Raw genomic sequence first — 24027 nt, forward strand, 5'->3', positions numbered from 1 at the left:
GTTAAGCACATAGTGCAGGCATTAGCACCGATCTTATTTTCTTTTGACTTCCATTTTCCCTCGTTTATTTGTGTACTTCGACTTTGGCTAAAGACAACGTAAAGGCTGACCTGACCCGTGTTAAAACTAGATCTCCGAAAACAGGGGACAGAAAAGTGAGCCGATCTAACAGAGAGAGAGAGATGAGAGACATGCATGGTACAAGCCCACACATCTAATCTGAAAATCTCATTTAAAGAATAAGACATTCAACATGCAAGTTGATATGACAAAGATCAAATACAATACGTAAATCTCTTGTCAGTCTAATAACCATGATGTCACCAAAGCGGTTCTCCAAGGTTCAGTTTTGGGTACTACGATGTTTAATATTTATGTAAATTAAATTGACAGTGTTGTTCAGAAGTGTAATTATGCATATGATGATAATGTTATCTTTTCTGGTGTACATACAGTGACTCAGTCTGCCTGTAATCTTCAGATAGCTTTTGATAACATTCAGAGACTGCTTGTCATAACCTGAGGCAGGTTTTATGTTGCAGTTGTAATGCATGTTGTAGTTTTCTAGCACAAGTGCAGACAAATATATACCTGATAAGACCTGCTTGCTAGGTAAAGAGAAGGAGCGAGAGAGAGGAGAGGGAGAGAGGGGAAGAAAACGAGAATGAAGGAGAGAAAATGAGATAGAGAGTCAGAGAGGGACGGAAGAAATAGAGAGGGAAACAGAGGAGCTGCAGATAATAGGCTTTAATGGGGCATTCACATTCAGCTGGCCGGCACAAAAAAGTGGCATTGGGATTTGGGAGCTGGGCTGATTGTTGGGCTGGTGTGCTTTAGTACCGCCCGGGAGAACCAAGCTCTGGCTGATTGGGGGGAAAGACTCATTGTTGAGCGGAATGTCAGCAGTTTTGAAGGAGGCCAGAGAGGACAGGAAGATAGAAGGGTAAAGAGAGAGCATGAGGGAGAGGAGAGAGAGACACTCAGATAGAGCAAATTAAAGAAAGGAAGACAGAGAAAGAGATGCAGAGAGAGGGGGATGAGAAGAGAGAGAAAGGGAGGGACAGAGGTGAAATGGGGAGAGGGGTTTGTAGCATGCATGCTTTATTTAAGGACCTCCAGGGGCAAGCTCTCTCTCTCTCTCTCTTTCTCTCTCTCTGCACTGCTTTATAGCGTGATGTCCGGCAGCAGACAGGCAGGCCAATGGTAAGCAGGGGCCACTCACTGTGTCACATTGAGGGGCAATGGCATGGGGACAGTATTCTCCAGTCCTCAGTCAGTAGCTTGGCAGTAGCCTGCAGGGGCCTCATTGCACACACAGAGCACACAGTGGAGTGAAAAACAGCCTTTGATTAAACAGGATAGAAATAGTAGTTTCTGTCTTTAGCAGCCTCCATTGGCATGGCATGAACTTGAGGGATTTGTGTGTGTGTGTGTCTATGTGCATGCGTTGGATGGGGGCCACATTCTCACAACGTTGTGTCTGACACGAAAGATGTGCCGTGTTCCCTCTCCTCTCAAGCAGAAAATTGTTGGCAGAACGTTAGAGCTATTGCCCGCGAGAGTAGCCAGACCGAGGCTGGCGAGCAGGTTGTGTGTGCTACGCTGCAGCTATTGATGAATGAGAGGATCGGCGTTCATTTCAAACACAATTTGCCTCTTAGATCTGTCTCTCCCGTCTAGTTTGCACTGGCATTCATTATATCGCTGTCTCTCTAGCTCCTTCTCTCTAGCTACCCCCTCCCTCTCTATCTCTCTCTCAAATTCCAGTTTCTTCCTGCACCTGCAAAATGCGAAAAAATTAAATAATAACATTTAATATTTATAACAAAATACGACGTACTCAACAATATGATGGCCTAAAGATTATGACGAACTAAAATACATTTTATTAGCTGATAAAATCATACACTATAAATGTTTGACATTGTGTGATTTGTTTAATTCATAAATTAATTAAGCCATGTTGTGTTCTGACTAACCGCAACTAAAGGGATTACTTTGGCTTGCTCTCTACCGCAATGATGCAATTAAGCGGGGGCTATTCGCAGCTATTGAATAAGCCAAACAAGTACCTTATAATTGCATGCGTTGCAAATAACCTTTCATGCCCTATTTGTTTACGCACCAATTTAACATGTAATTAATGAAGGAACATCATAAAGCGATGTCGCAAAAACAACTTCATTTGCATAATGAGCTTGACATTTGATGAAATTATTAATGAGAAGGAGAATTAACTTTACAGTGATTTGCCAAATATGGGTAATTAATTAGTATGCATATATGTTTAACTTTAATTCAGGTTATGCTCTTGACTTATTTCTCAAAATATTATTATTTTTATAAACCTAAAAGTCTAATAGCCTATATGTATTTTTCCAATCAATAGTCAAGTGCTAAATCTGCCTGAAAATGATAGGTGTCAAGATTAATAGAGCAACAATCCAGATCTTGGATTTATGGGTGAATGGAGTGGAGGCGTCAGAGATCTTGGTTTATGTTTGTCACCGAGGGGGCAGCCTCTGAGGGGATTTGATTTGGGGGTGGGGGTTACAGACTCTTACCCCCTACTCCCCCCTTCTCGCTCGTTTTAGTCCATTGTTGGGACTCTTGCGCTCAGAGTGCAGTGGATCGGGTTGGCAACAAGACGCAGCAGTAGCCTATATCCGCAACATTAACAGAGCGTGGCTAGCTAGCCTAATTGAGATTTAGCTAGTTATTTAATGTACTGGGTTCTGTTGGGACCAACTCATTCATGAACGGACTCTGCGCGAGTGAAGAGCGAACCACCGTGCGCAAAGATTGACCAACATCTGTTCCATTGTTGCCGCGCTGTAGCCTAATAATTATCCACATTGAGAAGAGTGATATGGGACTCTACGCCTTCTACATTGGAGATCTGTCTGTTTCTATTTGCAACAACCAACACAGATCTTGTTCAGTCTAATCTCAAGAGGAGGGAGAATTAAGCAGCAAGTTTGGCCGAAGTCTCTCCCTATGGATTTAGCACTTTCTGTGGCGTGAGCCCCTGGAAAGAAGGAGACGGGCGCGCGAGCCTCATTCTGACGTGAGAACACAATCTGGTCAGGGTGAAGTGGACTTTGCGCCCCAGCCGGAAGGATCAGCTCTACCTCCTTCCCTGCCTGCTCACCACCGAGCTGCTGTCCTTCACGTTTTGGTTGTTTTGAAGGATTTATAAGTGCATCTCCGAGGTTTCCACACGGACACACACTGAAGACAATCACCAAAGACTAAAAAAAGGATTGGACAGAAACCCAAATGAGGATTCCAATATTGACCTCGATCAAATGGAACTAGGATATTCTGGTGCCTAATCGAACTTTATGAAGGATTGATCATTACGAGCAAAGAACGAAATAAAAGGTAAGATGATTTCCTTGAATCCGCAAGGTTGCATAATTATTTCGTGGTAGTAGGCCTATGTTACTTTATTTAGTGGTTACAGTCGACAAGTCCTGTAAACAATTATTTTATTGCAAAATTGATTTTAACTCCACACATTCAAGCCTATGAATAACCCTTCTTGCAAAGAGTTCCACGGCTGGTTGTGGTTTTTCTAGAAACATTAATTCAGACAATGTGATTCTGTTAGCCTAATGCACGAGTTTGAATTAAATTCATGATTATAAAGCCTACTTCGGTTGCAATAATGTATCCCCACCAATTTCAGTTTGTGAATATTGAGCGATTGTTGAATGTAGCAGTGTCTGCGCAGACACTGCGGCATAGTTGCACATTGTCTCCACTGTCATATCGATTTGATCGACTTTGCGCACACATGACATGATGTTGTTGTGTTTTTCGTCCAATAGCTTATGTGAGAAGCTTTTCCAACCGTGCAATATATATATATATATATATATATATATATATATATATATATATATATATATATATATATCGGTTATATCAGTTAGTTTACAAAGATAGGCTGGCAATACTTGTAACGCGCCATATGAAAATGGTTGAAGTTATAGGGAATTTCTCACGAGGGTCATCTAGTTAAAATTTTACAGAACTAGCTGGTTGTTGGAAGGTAACGGAGCAGAAGACATCGTTTGATTTATGACAACAGCATTGTAACGGTCTAAAGAAAATAAATTAACGTAAATCCTTCACGTGCATGTTTAACTTTCACTTGGTGCTTTTGACGTAAACACAGACAAAACACTGGACAACTATCACTTGTTTATTTCACGCCAAGATTAGCCTACATGGGGCCACATCGAGATACGCCTACCATTTACTTCGCTGCAGATAAACACGCCGTAAATAACACAACATATAGAAATACAATTTGTGTTTTTTCCAGTTAGGCTAAATGGAGAAAGAATAGAGTTCATTCATGGATAGTTATTAAACGGTGTGCACCACAGCTAGTGGCGGACTTAGTGATTTGGAGGCAGAGGCCAGTCGGAGGCCCCCCATCCATCCTATGTGTGTGTGCTTTTTTATGGGTTTTATAGTAAATACATGTACATTTAACTGTAAAAATTGATTACCTTTTGATGTGCCATGAACACAACCAGTAATTATGTTTTCATCTGATTGTTAAAAAATCACTTCAAAAAGTAGGTTATCTTCGCTGCACGTTCAGCCAAACTAATTCCAGCATCCAAACAGTGCACTGTGCACCCGCCAACTTTCCTACAATTCGCAAGTGGCTGAAACTCTCACTGGAGAAAGCATCCGAGCGAGCGAAACAGCGCCCCTTTGTCTCCCATGTATGACATGCCATACTCTTTTTGGCCAGACAACCTCAGATACACTCCTTGTGTCCTCTCTCCTCATCTCCTTCTCAAAACCCATTGGAGAAGGTCAGAGGGGAGGCACCTGTCTTTTTACTAAAGAAATGTGTTAACTTAAGGTAATTTTTCTGTACCTTTTTTAATCTTCTTTCTTTCTCTTTCTTTTCTCTGCCCACTCTAAAAGCGCCTCATTGCTGCAGCTTAATTTCAATGAAAGTCACGTTTGCAATCATATCGCATGAAACATTGCACAGGAACTCTGTCAGAGTGGAATAGTCCATTATTATGAACCAATCCGTGGGTGATTAATGACACTTGTTTCTATTATTAATGACAGTTGTTTCTCCTCAAGCAGAGAAATTATATTCAAAAAATGATTACTATTATTCTTTTTTTAAAATAATGCCCAGCTCACGAGGGCCCTTGATGATGTTCTCCTGCCCAATGGTAAGTCCGCCACTAACCACGGCTGCATGCACATGGTCTGCATGGAACACTCCAGGACTGGCGCCTGTGCACAGTTGGCCCGACTTGGTTCAGTTGTCGTCATCTGGACAAATCACGAAGCTCAGTCTTGTTCCTGTTGCCAACTGTGGACCCCTGACACGCGATAATAAAAATAAACAACCCCTTTCCATCAAATAAAACATTATTTGTTGATCTCATAAGAACAGTCTGCTCTAAAATTATTTGAATACTCACTAGATTATTTAGTGGCCTCAGGGAAAAATTACACACTTAGGCCTAGGCTTATATGTTTTGGCCTGTCTGTTGTGTTGAGTGTGCCTGTGAATTTGCTATTGTTGCTCCCCGATAGCTTCCTGGCAAGTCTCAAGTGTTTTCATAGTAACGGCCCATTATCCAGAAAGGCTGTGCACCTTCCATTCACAAACAACAGGCTGGAACAGCCACATATTCACAGCTTCTAGTTATTCATGACGGAGGGGACAGTGGACAATGTGCTGTAGGCTAATGACCGGACAGTCAGGACACCTGTTCAATTAGAATACAAAGCCAGTCTTAAAGAGGCTCTTTCTATCTCTACCTATTCACAGGGCTATATATCACAAACAAGTTCAGTGCTACTTACTGGAATCACATGCGACAATTTTACATAATGACTGACTGATTCTGTGTTGTGTTGTCTTTCAAGGTCCAGTTTTTGGGGTGTGTGTTGAGTTTGCCAATGCCCGGAATCGGTGTGTGAGGCCAGGGTTGCCCCTTCATTCTTTTGCTATCACACACATCTGCAAGATGGTGAATGTCTACACGGTCTGCATCGTCATACTCTGTCTGACTGTTGGACTCCTGGCCAAAGCCATCGGGTCAGAAGACGGAAAAACAGAAGGTAGGTTGCTCAATATTGCCTAAGATCTGTTGCTCTTATATGTTCTTGTGTGTAATTTCCCCTATACTAATGACTAGTCCAAACCCTCTTGAGAATGATTTGCTGATGGATAACTGGTTGAATTCTCACTGAGGGAGGTTTCTCAACTTTATCCATTGCAGTTTCTTAAAATACACATCTCAAGTGTATCTCTATAGTGCACAGCTTCAAATTTCAAGTGAGGTTGCTCAGTTCTGCTCAGACAAGGAATAAAATAAACCACCAACAAAAGCTTTAAAAATAAAAGAACACTTCCCTCAAGGTTCCATTTAATTCACTGAAAGATCTCATTGAGGAAGGAGAAAAATGCCTGTAGCTGTAGAGTACAGTAACCCTTTGATTAATCAGATTGGTCTTTCTATAGGCAGAGCAGCGAGCCATAGGGAAGGTGTGATCCAGTCGAATTCAAGGTGACAGGAAGGAGGAAGGTTGTAATCATTTTTGGGGGGTGAGGAGAAGAAGAAAAAGGCTCCCAGTGCTTTTGGTGCTGTAAACCGTGCTACTCGATCCCTCCAATACCCTGAGGCTCGGAAGTGTAAATCTGTCCGTCCCGTCACCAGCCGAGAGAGCCAGGGGAGGAAGGAGAGGAGGAGAAGAGGATAAGGGGGGGCTTCCATTGATGCTTTACAAATACACACCTGTCTTTGTTTATTACCTGCCACAGCCATCCATTCAGCTCTAAGTATTGTTATGATGTGTGCAGATTGGCTACAGGCTTGGCAAATTGCAGCCCTCCAGGTTTACAGGAGCTGGGGTCTCTTTTAAGCCCCTATACTGATCACTATCAGCAAAGGAGGAAGCCTAGTCTAGGGCTAATTTCAAACACTTTGGTCAATGTTTTTATAACACAGTATTCAAATCAAATTGTATTTGTCACATGCGCCGAATACAACAGGTGTAGACCTTACCGTGAAATGCTTACTTACAAGCCCATAACCAACAATGCGGTTTAAAGAAAATAACAGTTAAGAAAATAATTAATTTACAAAAAATTAACAAAAAAAACAGATGTAAAAAAAGTAACACAATAAAATAACAATAACGAGGCTATATACAGGGGATACCGGTACAGAGTCATTGTGTGGGGGTAAAGGTTAGTAAATTGAGGTAATATGTACATGTAGGTAGGGGTAAAGTGACCATGCATAGATAATAAACTGCGAGTAGCAGCAGTGTAAAAAAAAAAGGAGGGGGGATCAATGAAAATACTTTGGATAGCCATTTGATTAATTGTTCAACAGTCTTATGACTTGGTGGTAGAAGCTGTTAAGGAGCATTTTGGACCTAGACTTGGCGCTCCGGTACTGCTTGCCGTGCGATAGCAGAGAGAACAGTCTTTGACTTGGGTGACTGGAGCCTTTGACCATTTTTTGGGCCTTCTTCTGACAGCGCCTAGTATAGAGGTCCTAGATGGCAGGAAGCTTGGCCCCAGTGATGCACTACCCTCTTTAGCGCCTTACGGTCAGATGCCGAGCAGTTGCCATACCAGGCGGTGATGCAACCGGTCAGGATGCTCTCGATGGTGCAGCTGTATAACTTTTTGAGGATCTGGGGACTCATGCCAAATCTTTTCAGTTTCCTGAGGGGTAATAGGCGTTGTCGTGCCCTCTTCACGACTGTCTTGGTGTGTTTGGACCATGATAGTTTGTTGGTGATGTGGACACCAAGGAACTTGAAGCTCTCAACCCGCTCCACTACAGCCTCGTCAATGTGAATGTTTGTCCCTCCTTTTCTTGTAGTCCACGATCAGCTCCTTTGTCTTGCTCACGTTGAGGGAGAGGCTGTTGTCCTGGCACCACACTGCCAGGTCTCTGACCTCCTCCCTATTGGCTGTCTAATTGTTGTCGGTGTTCAGGCCTACCACCGTTGTGTCATCAGCAAACTAAATGATGGTGTTGAAGTCGTGTGCTTGGCCACGCAGTCGTGGGTGAACAGGGAGTATAGGAGGGGACTAAACACGCACTCCTGAGGGGACCCTGTGTTGAGGATCAGCGTGGCAGATGTGTTGTTGCCTACCCTTACCACCTGGGGGTGGCCTGTCATGAAGTCCAGGATCCAGTTGCAGAGGGAGAGGTTAAGTCCCAGGGACCTTAGCTTAGTGATGAGCTTTGTGGGCACTATGGTGTTGAACGCTGAGCTGTAGTCAATGAACAGCATTCTCACATAGGTGTTCCTGTTGTCCAGGTGGGAAAGGGCAGTGTAGAGTGCAATTGAGATTGTGTCATCTGTGGATCTGTTGGGGCGGCATGCGAATTGGAGTGGGTCTAGGGTTTCCGGAAGGATGGTGTTGATGTGAGCCATGACCGGCCTTTCAAAGCACTTCATGGCTACAGACGTGAGTGCTACGGGGCGGTAGTCATTTAGGCAGGTTACCTTGGCATTCTTGGGCACAGGGACTAGGGTGGTCAGCTTGAAACATGTAGGTATTACAGACTCGGTCAGGGAGAGGTTGAAAATATCAGTGGAGACACTTGCCAGTTGGTCCGCGCATGCTCTGAGTACACACCCTGGCTGTTTTGAAGCACAATCCACCAGAAAGTCCAAGGAATTATACAGGATTTACCCCAGTGTTTTGCCCAGAAGGCTCAGACTTTTTGGTTTCCATCTATGCGGGCCAGCACCTGTGCCTCACTGGGCCATGCCTCTGGCGGACCTGCTCTCACTTGGGGCCAAAGCCAGGCCACTGGTACTTTTCAGCCTTCATTTACATAACAATGGCTAACTGTGAAACTTGCTAACAGTTTCTCACAAAGCAACTGTTTTGATTATGCAGTGGTTCTTGATTCTTCTCTTCACGAGTCCTCACTGTCAGCCCTAGCTATGGAAACACAATTTCCCTAGTATAACATAAGGGTGTACACACTAGCGTAACACTACTGTTACAGTTGAAAAGCAGCATCATTAGTAAGGTGAACCCTGGTAGTTTTTCAATGGGCCTGTTTCTTAAGAGGGTCTACCCATGACTCCGTGGTCAAGCTGACTCCCGCCATGGAGAAGTGGTGAAGGTCCCGGGACCCCGCCTAGGGGCCCACAATGCAGCACTAAGTCCCTGCCAGAAGACATTTGACTCATTGGTAAAAATTCAGCACGGTAACACCACCCAGGAACGTTCCAGTTAGCAACCAGGGAAATAAAAAAGAGAGAGAACGAGAGAGTGAGAGAACAGAGGCAGCCATTATGAAGTTGGTGCAGGATAAAGTTGGTGATATTTTTTTTCTCAGAGGAGGAGTGAAATGTATGCCACACACATATGTCTGGAGCACAGGCATCAATCAGTGTGCTAATGCAGAACAGCGCTGCTCACACTCAAGCTGACTGTGATTTAGTGAGGAATTCATCCCCTCCAGATATGACATACAGTAGATCAAATTAATTGGCATCTAGGATGCTTTGCATTTTAAGTAGTCAAAGGCCCAGTGCAGTAAAACATGTGAATTTTCTATGTGGTAGGAATAATACTGTAAAATTGTGAAAATGATAATATGGCCTTTTAGTGTAAGAGCCGTTTGAAAAGATCGCTTGCAATTTCAGCCTGTTTTGGTGGGATGGAGTTTTGGCCTGCCTGGTGTCATCACCATGCGGTAAATTTGTTAATAGACCAATAAGAAAGAGAGTTCCAAACCTCTCTGCCAATAACAGCTAGTTTTAAGTTTTCCCTTCCCCACTCAGACCACTCCCAGACAGTCCAAGCAAAATTCTTGCTTGAGAAATGGCTCTTTGCTAAGAAGCTATTTTTGTTTCTTTTTGACAATTTTAATTGAAAACAATCACAATAAGGTACTTAATTGTTACCCAGAAATGATTTGATATTGAGATAAAAAATGGCTGTATTGGACCTTTAATCACTGGGCTATCCTAATGTGTTTTAAGCAATGTGGCTACAATATTATCGCTCACTCTTCTACACATACTGACAATATTGCATTATGGCAGTTAGTTCTCAGCATATCCTTTGTGGTGAATGGATACTAATGTAGAAGACTTACATTGCAAAATGTGAAAATAAACAAACCGTAGCATACCATGGATTCACCCCTAAAGGAACTGTCATGAAAGAGCAAAGGGCATCTGATGGTCAAACGCTCAAACCCAGCGCAGTCCCCCCTGCCAGTCGAGTCACACCAGTGAAATGTTTTGTGTTGTGTTTGCCCCATCGACACGGGGTGAATATTCACACTCAGCTGTGAGTTCAAATGAAGGCCACGGGCAGCTCCGAGTCCTCACAAGTTCATTAGCATGGCTTTGTTTGCTTGGTGGGGAATGTTGCCTTTCCAAGCTTAACAGAAAGCGGCACTTTTAAAGTTGCCACAGCTTTTTGTACTGCTCTGCAAAGTAAAGAAACAGTGTGGGATGGGATGGTAAGCTAATGGCTAGATGGATCAATCACATAGTCAAATGAATGGGAGCTTTTCATTGGACAGGGAGCATATAAGGTACTTATTACAGTGTAATACAACGGTAATAAAATGTTTAGCTAATTTGAGTTTGAATTCAACCTAGCTCTCACCTGTGTATTCCTCCTCCGCCTACCTCGCGTGGAGCAGTTAGAGCGAGCAGCTCATCAAGCAGGGGGAACAGATTGCCTTTTACTTACTGAAGTGGCTGCAGGAAGCAATCAGACAGAAAATTGGCCTGGAATTGCACTTTTCAGCAATGTGACTGAGCGGGCACCCCGCATATGGCTGAGGCCAGGGGAGCCCTTATCGTGACACGTTAGCCCCCAGTTTATCAGTGCACTCTATCACCCACCAACCAACCAGTCTACATTCAAACACAACAACACTGAGAAATGCGAGAAACAAATCCTTTTACCGAAATGTTTAGATGTAAACTGAGACTGGAGTTTTAAAAACGTTTCTTTTTTACAATCCCTCTCTCCTCTCTTCTTCTCTCGGTACAGATTTGACTGTGTCTCGTCCGCTCATCCTGCCTGGTTATCCTGAGAACGCTACGGCGGTTGTGGGGGGACAGGTGAAGCTGCTGTGTAAGGTCCACCGGCCGGCATTCACCAAGGTCCAGTGGCTGAAAAGAGACGGAGAGCGCCTGGGAGCCGAGGGCCAGCCACATCTCAGAGCTCTGGAGGCCCTACAGAGCAACATCTCCAATGTGAACACTCTGTCTCTGAGCAACGTGTCTCTGGAGGATGCTGGGGAGTACATCTGTATGGCTGAGGCCACCACACACGGTGGACACCAGCGACAGTCCATGCAGTCTGCCTGGCTACAGGTTCTACCAGGTAAACACTTCTTACTAGACTTTGTCCATCAGGCTATTGGATGCTTCCCACATAGCCTTGTGTTTTATAGTCGATTATGTCCTGATAGTAATTGATTACTAACAACAGAAACGAGTTGGAAGTATATTAATCTCATACCTTGTCCCTATAGGGACCCTGATCTCTCGTTACCTGGACCAGAGTACGGCCATTGAAGTCCCAGCAGGTAATTACTATTGAACTACCTTTATCCCAGTGGAGTAAAGAGAACAGAGTATGAGTGAGGATGACAGGGGCCATCTGTGTTACTGAGAGGCTGTTTGGTGGGCTGGAACGGGGCTTTCTCTCTGAGCCTGCCTCTTAAACCGCCACTGAACCATTGCCACCCCATTGATTTGTTTCTGAAGGCCAATCCGCTGTCACACTACAACATGTTCATTAGCTACATTCTTTTTTTCTTTTCTCTTTTCTTTTTTCTTGTAGCTAGCTTGCTCTCACTCCCACAGTGATCCATGCTAAACAAAACAAGGAGCAGAGAGAGGTGGAGAGAGGCCTCCCAGTTGCCATGGCAACCTCTTTTTGTGTGTGTGTCTGGCGGGTCAGGGGATAATGGGGGCGAGAGTTGAAAGGTCATAGTTGAAGGGATGGCCACTCTCTTTAGAACAAGATGTGGCCACTGATTGGCCTGTGTGTGTGTGTACGTGTATGTGACCGAGTACTCACACGTTTGTTTTTGTCTCTTTGTTATCCCTGCAGATGTCCTGGAGGACCTTAGTCAGGACACCACTGAGCACCTGCTTCTGGAACCGGGTGATGTCCTCAAGCTGCGCTGTGACACCAACCGGCCGGGGGGTGTGTATTGGTACAAGGAGGGGACCCGGGTGCTGCACACCGCCCGCATCCAGATCCGCGGGGGTGTTATGGAGATCACGGACGTGACGTACGAGGATTCTGGGGTGTATGCATGTGTCCTCCGCGGGACCAAGGAGCCCCTGAGGAACTTCACCATCACTGTAGCAGGTGAGGTCTAGATTTAGAAGACAGAAGAAGTCTCAGCCTTAGAGATAGGATGATATGTCCAATGAAGTTATAGGTTATATATATTAATTTCTATGGTCTTAGTCTCTATGGTCTCCTGAATGATCAGTTATAAAAAAAAGTTATTAACTCTTTCCATGTCTTTATGCTTCTCAGACTTACTGGGCTCAGGTGATGATGATGAGGACAACGGTCTAGAAGACACATCGGCTGAGATTGAAAATGACCAGGTCTACTTCACAAGAGGTCCCTACTGGACCCACATCCAGCGCATGGAGAAGAAGCTGTACGCAGTGCCGGCAGGGAACACGGTCAAGTTCCGCTGCCCGGCCATGGGTAGCCCTCTGCCCTCCATCCGCTGGCTGAAGAACGGACGCGAGTTCAGGGGAGAGCACCGCATCGGAGGCATCAAGGTGAGACAGTGACCAACCTGAGAGCAAAGACAGTAGGAGAGTGGTTAGGGTGGGGAAGAGAAGGAGGGTGAAGAAGGGAGGGGGAGAAGGACGGTGGTTGCTGTTTTCTTTACTAGTGTATAACTGCCACATACTTTGGCTTCAACCCTGGTACCTGACATTTAGTCTCAATAGGGAAGTAACACACTGTGAATCTGTTTACACTGGTTCCATCAAAGACAAGTTACCATAGAGGCAGACTAGCACTTCCAAAGCACAAGCCAATATAACTTGTATCCATAGGAACGATCCAACACACAACGTACAGACAACTCATTTCTAACGTGTACGTTTTGTCCGTTTATAGTTGAGACACCAGCACTGGAGCCTGGTGATGGAGAGTGTGGTGCCTTCAGACCGTGGGAACTACACCTGTCTGGTGGAGAACAAATACGGCTCTATCGTACACAGTTACCTTCTGGACGTACTGGGTAAGAACACTCACTCATCCACCTCACAACAAAAACCTCACTTTGCCTACCCAACAGTCTGCTGTTTGCTCATCTGACATTCAACTCCCAAAGCTGGGAGGGATAGTATGGGTAATGAGCAAAAGTAATTCCCTCCACCATTCTCTAATTCAACCACATTCCGTCAAACTTGTAACACCAGCCCTCTCTGTCTGTCTCTCCATAATGACTGAAAGTAAAGTTGGCATGAACTTCATTATAAAGTCTGTACATCTAGTCAATGCTCCAGGGTGTGTGCAGTACTGTATGGTATTGTCTTCCCCCTCCTACACCCACCACCCCACTCTAGACATCTAGACACAGGCCCGTCTCCCCACGGAGCTACTGCCGGCCCATGATACTTAGCACGTCAGGCCTGATTACCGTCCCGTCCCGATGCTCTCCCCACTCTACCTCAGTGGTGTCTCGCTAGACACAGAGAAACACAGAAAGAGAGAAAAACAGAGGCTCCAAAGCCCACCTCAGACAGAGGGAGGACAGAGCCGGCGGGGAGAGGAGAGAGAGAGCGGACGGCCAGGCTCCCAAACCAATTTTCCGCCTGACCTGTGACTGGCCAATTTCTGTAGCTCGGCAGTCCAGTGTGGGGTCAACTGCTGTCTCCAGAAGAATGCGAGGGGGAAAAGAGCATGCACACACAGAACGGAGAGAGAGAGAAGCAACGCAGCGACTTCCAAGCTGGCCTGGCTAGAAAAGAAAGTTGCTAATGAAACCAATTAGTGAGTCTGACTGAGTCTGGTTGGTGTTGGTTGTGAGAGACAATGCCTGCTTATCGGTCCCTTCCCCTTTGGCGCTGCTGCGCTGCGGTCAGTCAAATGAACACTGGTCATTACCATTGGCCTTTCTCTCCATGCCTGCGAAACACAGCATTTAGAAAACAAATAAGACCGATCTGGCCATAACCTTGTTTCATCTGAATCTAAAATATACTGTTATTTTAGATTAGTATTTACTTCAATGGTTAGGTTATTTCAGGCATTCCAGAGTACTTCTGCTAGCTCAGAGTAGGCGATGTGCTCCGTTGAACAGAGGAATCTCCCTCTCGTTGTCCCCCACGGCTGAACTTTGAATTCTTCCAGGCAAGGGGAATCCTCATGGCCCTTTGGAGTCTAACGCTCTCTCTCTATTTCTCCCTCCCTCCCTCTCTCTGTGTTTTCAGAGCGCTCCCCACACAGGCCTATCCTGCAGGCTGGTCTGCCAGCAAACACTACAGCGGTGGTGGGCACTGATGTCCAGTTCTTCTGTAAGGTCTACAGCGATGCCCAGCCCCACATCCAGTGGCTGAAACACATTGAGAGGAATGGCAGCCGCTACGGCCCCGACGGGACTCCCTATGTTCAGATACTGAAGACAGGCAGCCTTAACATGTCGGAGGTGGAAGTTCTCTATCTGACTAAGGTGACCATGGAGGATGCTGGAGAGTACACCTGTCTGGCTGGAAACTCCATCGGCTTCTCCCATCAGTCTGCCTGGCTCACCGTCCTCTCAGGTATGTTTATACTTCAAACTACAGTATGGCAACATATGGCCAAAGTAAGGAGTTTATAAGAGTTCAGAAGAAATTGTCACTTGTGCTTTGGGCCAAGTATAGTCAACTTACCAAAGGTATTTTTTAGGGCTGTCAGAGTTCATCAGTAAACTCAAGTTAACTTTTTGTAATTTTAGTGCACCGTTTTTTTTATTGTAATTAATTGCATTGTCGGAAAGCGTTCAAAATACACTGAAAACATACAAAATACATCATATATACAGCTTTTTGTATCGAGTTCAGAAGAAATGGTCACTTGTGCTTGAGACAGTCAGTCTCTAACCCATCCTCTTATTTCCTTCTCATTGTCTTCTCACAGAGGAGGACGTGGCTGACGAGGTGGACCTAATGGAGACCAAGTACACTGACATCATCATCTACGCGTCTGGCTTCCTGGCTCTGGTCATGGCCATCGTTATCGTGGTGCTGTGTCGCATGCAGGTGAACCCCAGCAGAGAGCCCTTCGATGTCCTCCCTGTCCAGAAACTCTCCAAGTTCCCCCTCCGCAGACAGTACTCTGTGGAGTCTAACTCGTCAGGGAAGTCCAGTGCGTCTCTGATGAGAGTGGCCCGCCTGTCTTCCAGCTGCTCCCCTATGCTGGCCGGAGTCATGGAGTTTGAACTGCCCTACGACCCCGACTGGGAGTTTCCCAGGGAGAAGTAAGTCCTCTTTGACTTTCTGGTTTGTTAGGGGTTTTGGTTTAGTTCCTTACTGGTTATTGAGTCAGTCATTGAGTTCGTCCATCTTGAATATGTGTTTTGGTTTCTGTTGAGTTCCATGTATCTTCACTGTACTGACCATCATATTCCTTCCTATCTCCAGTCTGACTTTAGGGAAGCCACTGGGCGAGGGTTGCTTCGGTCAGGTGGTCAGAGCTGAGGCCTATGGGCTCAACAAGGACCATCAGGAGAACATGTCCACTGTGGCTGTCAAGATGCTGAAAGGTACGAACTAGGAACCATCTTCTTAGGAAAGACTGGACAATGACTAGGATTTATTGTTGACTCTAGTTCCAGATACACTACATGACCAAAAGTATGCTCGTCGAACATCTCATTCCAAAATCATGGGCATTAATATGGAGTTGGTCCCCCCTTCGCTGCTATAACAGCCTCCACTCTTCTGGGAAGGCTTTCCACTAGTCGTTGGAACATTGCTACGGGGACTTCCATTCAGCCACAAGAGCATTAGTGAGGTCGGGCACTGATGTTGGCCGATTAGGCTTGGCTCGCAGTCGGCGTTCCAATTCATCCCAAAGGTGTTTGATGGGGTTGAGGTCCGGGATCTGTGCAGGCCAGTCAAGTTCTTCCACACCGATCTCGACAAACCATTTCTGTATGGACCTTGCTTTGTGCACGGGGGCATTGTCATGCTTAAACAGGAAAGGGCCTTCCCCAAACTGTTGCCTCAAAGTTGGAAGCACAGAATCGTCTAGAATGTCATTGTATGCTGTAACATTATGATTTCCCTTCACTGGAACTAAGGGGCCTAGCCCAGACCATGAAAACCCAGATTCGTCTGTCGGATTGCCAGATGGTGAAGCGTGATTCATCACTCCAGAGAACGTGTTTCCACTGCTCCAGAGTCCAATGGCGGTGAGCTTTACACCACTCCAGCCAATGCTTGGCATTGCGCATTGGTGATCTTAGGCTTGTGTGCGGCTGCTCGGCCATGGAAACCCATTTCATGAAGCTCCCGACGAACAGTTATTGTGCTGACGTTGCTTCCAGCGGCAGTTTGGAACTCAGTAGTGAGTGTTGCAACTGAGGACAGACGATTTTTACGCTCTACGTTCTGTGAGCTTGTGTGGCCTACCACTTTGCGGCTGAGCCGTTGTTGCTCCTAGACGTTTCCACTTCACAATAATGGCACTTACAGTTGACCGGGGCAGCTCTAGCAGGGCAGACATTTTTAACTGCATTGTTGGTTAAGGGATTGTAAGGGTTTGTAAGTAAGCATTTCACGGTAAGGTCTACACCTGTTGTATTCGACGCATGTGACAAATACAATGTGATTTGATTTGAATTTGACGAACTGACTAGTTGGAAAGGTGGCATCCTATGACGGTGCCATGTTGAAAATCACGAGCTCTTCAGTAAGGCCATTCTACTGACAATGTTTGTCTATGGCGATTGCATGGCCGTGTGCTCGATTTTTATACAACTGTCAGCAACAGGTGTGGCTGAAATAGCCGAATCCACTAATTTGAAGGGGTGTCCACATAATTTGGTATATTTAGTGTATGTTCCTAAGACTTCAAATGTGTGTCCCTCTCGTTCCCCAGATGATGCCACAGACAAAGACCTGTCAGATCTCATATCTGAGATGGAGCTGATGAAGGTGATGGACAAGCACAAGAACATCATTAACCTCCTGGGGGTGTGCACAGAAGATGGTGAGTTCAAGATACAAGTTCACAACAGATAATGACAACCAAAAGTCAAAAGCTACTATCTCACTGTTGCTCCTCACTCATTCGACTCCAGCCCTGCTCAGTGACTTGGTCATTAATGGTGGTCCCATGCCTCCAGGTGTCCATAGGGAGGGTGGAGTCGATCACTAACTGTCTCCACTCCCCCATCAGGTCCTCTGTACGTGCTGGTGGAGTATGCGTCTAAAGGCAGCCTCAGGGAGTACCTGCGGGCCCGCCGGCCCCCTGGCATGGACTACACCTTTGATGTGACCAAAGTGCCAGAGGAGCAGCTCACCTTCAAAGACCTGCTGTCCTGTGCCTACCAGGTGGCACGTGGCATGGAGTACCTGGCCTCCAAAAGGGTGAGTATTATGTCCTAAAGGGGTTTTGTTAGCTTGTATGTCCATCTCAATATGGATTATCAAAATCTGTATGTGGCCTTCTATAGAATGACTTTGGCCTGAAGGGGTTTAGCCAACAAGCAAGAGCAAGTGGCAACCCCCCTATTTCCTTCCTTCCTTCCCTCCTACCCCACAACATACCCTTCCTCATTCACTAACCTGGTCTCTCTTATCAACACATCCCTTTGTATGACACACCATCCTGGCATTCCACAGTGGAGTGGTGGTTGAGCCCTGTTTACCCCTCCAGCCCTCCATCCCTCCGTCCTGCCTGCCGCACTGGGCTTTGTCCTTTTTAGCACAGCCATAAATCTGTTAGCAAACAGGCGCAGAGCTGCGTCTGTGCCCCGGCATCGGGTTTCTGTCTCTGTGGCCTGCTAAGAATGCAGTAGTCTGAAACCACCCCACCATTACGGAGCCCCTGGAAAACCAGGGCTTTCTCATTTCCACGAATCCCCAAATACCACGTCTATTTGAAATTAAAACCAAAATAAACTTAATGACATCCATTCAAGTCCAGCAAACGGGTTGTTTTTCAACAAAACCTCCAGATCTATATAAAGTTGACTTAATTTGGTGCGTTTGGTTAAAATTGGATGCTGCGTGTTGACTTAAGATCGGGTATTTTCATTTTAGAAACTCAGAGCGAATCATTTCTATGTCAATACTATCTGGTTTTACATGACTGCAAAAACAGAAAACCGCAATGTAGACATGGTCATGTAATTGCAATACTCTAAATTGTAGAGTAACATTTCATAAACATTTAACATAAAACTAAAAACTCAGTATATCTTTATGTTCTGACTTAACCCTGGTATCTCCTCTCTCTCTCTCTCTCTCTCTCTCTACAGTGCATCCACAGAGACCTTGCTGCCAGAAACGTCCTCGTCACGGAAGACAACGTCATGAAAATCGCAGACTTCGGCCTTGCAAGAGGAGTGCACCAGATCGACTACTACAAGAAAACCACCAACGTGCGTTATCCTATCCTGCTATCCTCCTGACTGGCTCTGTGGCACCTTGTCCCTCTCCAAGTGCCGGTTCCAGGGCTGTGCTGTTGTGTGTCATCTGGCTGGCCAGCTTTCAGAACAGCCCCTGTTGGTACATGTAGTCACAGCAGACTGTCTGCTCTCTGTCTAGTGTCCCCCAGTCGGCTTGTGCCTGTTTGCAGCTTTAATGCTCTTAACCTTTTACTGCAGTGGGCTAAATCAGCGTCACACAGAGTGATTCTTGACTGTCTTAAACAAATCTACTTTGAAACAAAAGTATACTCCTCACACACGGTTATGTTTTATTTTTTTTAAAGAAGACACCTGTACCATGTCACATATAGAGTTGAAATGTTTTACATTTTGAGTTTGCATCCCAATATATTACACTTTACATACGTCACAGAAGACTGAAATATAACAAAACCGTTTGACATAGAAACACCGGATTTTCTTCAGGTTTTTTGAAAAATATTAATAACATTCCACCCACGCGTTTGGTCATTGACTGCAGGAAAGGGCTACAGACAGATGTTTGATGTGTGCCCACTGATTGGCAGCCAGCTTAATGGGAAATCATTAGAAAAAGCGGACGAGGAAGGGAAGAAGGAAGTAGGCGAAAGAGAGGAGGAATGGGGGAGTGGGGGAATGATGTATAGACGACTGGATGAAAGGCTGGAACTAAAAAGACACTTCGGCTCTGGCATCGTGGCAACCAACTGACTCACTGACTGTCCACCGCTCACTAACGTTGTTGTTCTGTTTTGTAGGGACGTCTGCCAGTGAAGTGGATGGCGCCAGAGGCCTTGTTCGACAGAGTCTACACACACCAGAGTGATGTGTGGTCGTTTGGGGTGCTGATGTGGGAGATCTTTACCTTGGGGGGCTCGCCGTACCCCGGTATCCCTGTGGAGGAGCTCTTCAAGCTGCTGAAGGAAGGCCACCGCATGGACAAACCCTCCAACTGCACACATGAACTGTGAGTAGACACACATAAGTGCACACCTAAACTTATCAAACACACGCCATAGCCTTCTCACCTTTCAACTTTAAGTTGTACATTGACATGTATTACAGTGTGTTTCAGAAGCTTTTTTTTGTCCCTCTCCTGTGCTGCATTTGCATGTTTGTAAATGTGAAAATGCTGTGGATGTGTGTAAATACCCTGGTACTAACTTGCCCTGTCTGTCTATGTGTGTGTGTGTGTGTGTGTGTGTGTGTGTGTGTGTAGCTACATGAAGATGAGGGAGTGCTGGCATGCCATGCCCACACAACGACCCACCTTCAAACAGCTGGTGGAGGAGCTGGACAGAGTGCTGCTGTCTATCTCTGACGAGGTGGTTGTCTGGGACCCCTGTTCACACACACACACTTACACATACACAATCTGCTCGCCAGATGTTCTGTTCCAACATACTGTTCCAGCTATAGTTTAGTTTATTACTATAAGACACCCTGTAGTTTGTACACAGCACATAGTCTCAGATAAAATGTCAAACTTACTATACATCACACATCACAAACGTCAAGCTTAAAATACAATACAATAAATAACACAAATGCAAAGCGTTACCAAACTGAACAGTTTCTCTCCTGCTTCTTTTTCTTAGTACCTGGACCTGTCGACACCTTTCGAACAGTACTCCCCATCGTGCGAGGACACCTCCAGCTCTTGCTCCTCGGACAATGATTCTGTCTTTACCCACGATGCCCTGTCCACCGACCCCTGTCTGCTGGGTTACCACGACGTGAATTCTCGGATTGACCCGAAAACGGCACTGCGGTAGACAGCGGCTCCAACGGGAGTACTCTGTCTCAAAGGGCATTACATGGAGAAGTTTACTTTGGAAAACGACCATGTTGCATTAAAAGCGGTACTTGGACTGTCTGCTCTGGCACTGTGTCCAAGAACAGTATCTCAAACCTTGGCACTACAGAACCCTGGTCATCTAAAATGGCTGCCTCTTCTTATCAGGTTTGGGGGTTTACAGTAAAATGACTCTTGTTTGGGTCTCTACAGAGAGGATGGACAATGGTCATCTTGTACTCAAACTCATCTTAGCTAGCATCCGAACAGTATCCAAACTGGGCTTTTAAAACAGAAAAATATGTTTTAACATAAAAGATTTATTTTGATATTGAAAAAAAACAGAGAAGCTGATTGTTAAATATAAATCTCTCTATATATAAGATTATTTTACATTTTGCTATTTAAAATTGTCTTAAATCTCAGGAGCTCTTGTGTTAAAAAGTTGCTGTAGAGGCAGCAAAGTGCCAGATGTTTTTTCTTCCTGTGAATATATTAAAATATTTTATGTACATATCATAAAAAAGACAATTACCTTTTATAAATTATTCTAAATGATACAAAAATGAAGGTGTTCAACTGAGGTGAAGAAATAAATAATGTATTCAAGTGTTTTAACGGCCAAAATGTCCTCGCAATTCTCGTTCCATTTCATCAAAACACCTTCAGTCCCCTGTTTGTACGCTGCTCTGGCCTTTGTATGGCATCCAGGCCAATCGTCAAAGCCCTCAGAACCCCCAATCCCTTATGCTTTCAATTGTTGCAAACATAAACTAACTATAAGAACAGTATGGTCTGGGGGTCTGGGCCCTGAAAGAGAAGAATACAATTCAACACAAGACACTGCGGGAACAGGGGGAGCAGCCCAGCTTCTACTGTCAGTGCTGTATGAAAAGAAAAGGACTGGACCTGAAGGTCTGAATGTGAAAGGCCCAGTGTGATTGATTTTGAATCCTCCTCTTTTGTTTCCCCTGTAACCCTTTAACCAGGCCCAGTGTGTTCGTAGCGGTACAGGCTGAGGCCGGGCCTTGACAATAGGGTATTTGGCAGTCCTGATGGGTGTGACTGTGGGGACACTGGGGACAGGGAGGGTAGGGTGATCCGGGGGGTAGCCTCAGCCTGTCTGCACCTCAGCCTGGGCCTGTTTGCAAATGAAGACTCCCTTATTATGATAATGCCTGGCTCCCACTGATACTCATCTTTATTCTGCTACCATCTTTTAATATACAGTACCAGTCAAAGGTTTGGACACACCTACTCATTCCAGGGTTTTTCATTATTTTTACTATTTTCTACATTGTAGAATAATAGTGAAGACATCAAAACTATGTAATAACACATGTAGTAACCAAAAAAGTGTTAAACAAATCAAAATATATTTTATATTTGAGATTCTTCAAAGTAGCCACCCTTTGCCTTGATGACAGCTTTACACACTCTTGGCATTCTCTCAACCAGCTTCATGAGGTAGTCACCTCAATTAACAGGTGTGCCTTGTTAGAAGTTAATTTGTTTAATTTATTTCCTTCTTAATGCATTTGAGCCAAACAGTTGTGTTGTGACAAGGTAGGGGTGGTATACAGAAGATAGCCCTATTTGGTAAAAGACCAAGTCCATATTATGGCAAGAACAGCTAAAATAAGCAAAGAGAAATGACAGTCCATCATTACTTTAAGACAAGAACTTTGAAAGTTTCTTAAAGTGCAGTCGCAAAAACCATCAAGCGCTATAATGAAACTGGCTCTCATGAGGACTGCCACAGGAAAGGAAGACCTAGAGTTACTTCTGCTGCAGAGGATAAGTTCATCAGAGTTACCAGCCTCAGAAATTGCTGTTCAAATAAATGCTTCACAGACTTCAAGTAACAGACACATCTCAACATCAACTGTTCATCGGAGACTGTGAATCAGGCCTTCATGGTTGAATTGCTGCAAAGAAACCACTACTAAAGGACACCAATAAGAAGAAGAGACTTGCTTGGGCCAAGAAACACGAGCAATGGACATTAGACTGGTGGAAATCTGTCCTTTGGCCTGATGAGTCCAAATGAGTCCAACCGCCGTGTCTTTGTGAGATGCAGAGTAGGTGAACGGATGATCTCCGCATGTGTGGTCCCACCGTGAAGCATGGAGGAGGAGGTGTGATGGTGTGGGGGTGCTTTACTGGTGACACTGTCTGTGATGTATTTAGAATTCAAGGCACACTTAACCAGCATGGCTACCACAGCATTCTGCAGCGATACGCCATCCCATCTGGTTTGCGCTTAGTGGGACTATCATTTGTTTTTCAACAGGACAATGACCCAAACACACCTCCAGGCTGTGTAAGGGCTATTTGACCAAGAAGGAGAGTGATGGAGTGCTGCATCAGATTACCTGGCCTCCACAATCACCCGAACTCAACCCAATTGAGATGGTTTGGGATGAGTTGGACCGCAGAGTGAAGGAAAAGCGCTCAGCATATGTGGGAACTCCTTCAAGAGCATTCCAGGTGAAGCTGGTTGAGAGAATGCCAAGAGTGTGCAAAGCTGTCATCAAGGCAAAGGGTGGCTATTTGAAGAATCTCAAAGATATTTTGATTTGTTTAACACTTTTTTGGTTACTACATGATTCCATATGTGTTATTTCATAGTCTTGATGTCTTCACTATTATTCTACAATGTAGAAAATAGTTTTCAAAAAATAAATAATTGAATGAGTAACTTTTGACTGGTACTGTACATATGCTAATTATTATGCTCTGTTACAATTGGGGGGAACGCTCCAAATATCCTCCAGGGAATGCAAAGTGTTCACCTCAAATCATATAGATAAGCCTCCAATGATGCTGTTTCACCAACGCTTCACAATCTAACTGCCCCAGGTGTTTTTCATTCAGACGACTCAAAAGCATTTTTTGTATAAAGATGGTGGTGTTGTGGGTTGAAAGCAAAGCATAATGCACATACAGTAAAAAGTAATTCAGGTACCAGAGCAGTGGGGCTGGCTACCTTTTTGTGTGCAATGATATCTTTACCGTTGAGGTGTGAGATTTATTTGGTGTTTTTTAAAACAAACATTTAGCAATTTAGCTCAATTTTCTCCTGTAAGGCAGCAATACCAATTCATGACCTCCAACTAAAAACCAAACCATTAGCTACAGAACAGCCTATATGAATTTAACTTAGCCCTTCAACATTGAGAGTTGTATCACAAAGATCTTCAGTATGGTTGTTTTGATTCCCATACTACACAATGTCAGGATCAACTGCATGACATTCCATTTATGTACACCCAATACAATTGTAACAATCACAATGTTCTTTAATAAAAAATCATCAACATCATTATTTTAGAAATATGTAATTTATTTGTTTATTGTTTTGTTTTTATATGAAATAAAGTATAATTTAAAAGATCAACTTTGCCCTTTGCCATATGTAATTATTTTAGAAAGAAAGAGAAATTAAGAGACAGGATGCACAGAAAGAGAAACAAAGAAAGACAGAAGCTGAAGACAGAAAGGGAAAGAGAGAAAATGAGAGAGGGAGACAAGAGAAAGAGATGAGGGTTAGAGGTT

At 44.7% G+C, this 24027-nt stretch overlaps 1 protein-coding gene across 1 annotated transcript; it reads left to right on the forward strand.

The window, feature by feature from the left end:
- Positions 1-2644: 2644 nt before the first annotated feature.
- Positions 2645-23777, forward strand: LOC311136078 (fibroblast growth factor receptor 4-like). Its single transcript, XM_084170150.1, has 16 exons — positions 2645-3384; positions 5923-6117; positions 11057-11392; positions 11544-11597; positions 12128-12391; positions 12566-12822; positions 13169-13292; positions 14488-14817; positions 15176-15515; positions 15679-15800; positions 17141-17251; positions 17441-17631; positions 18525-18647; positions 19433-19641; positions 19894-19999; positions 20273-23777. Exons 2-16 carry the CDS (start codon positions 6024-6026, stop codon positions 20447-20449), a joined length of 2838 nt encoding a protein of 945 aa, XP_084026276.1. The 5' UTR covers positions 2645-3384; positions 5923-6023; the 3' UTR covers positions 20450-23777.
- The last annotated feature ends 250 nt before the right edge of the window (positions 23778-24027 follow it).

Source organism: Coregonus lavaretus (genome assembly GCF_964263955.1).
Source record: "Coregonus lavaretus genome assembly, chromosome: 10".
NCBI classification, from domain to species: Eukaryota; Metazoa; Chordata; class Actinopteri; order Salmoniformes; family Salmonidae; genus Coregonus; species Coregonus lavaretus.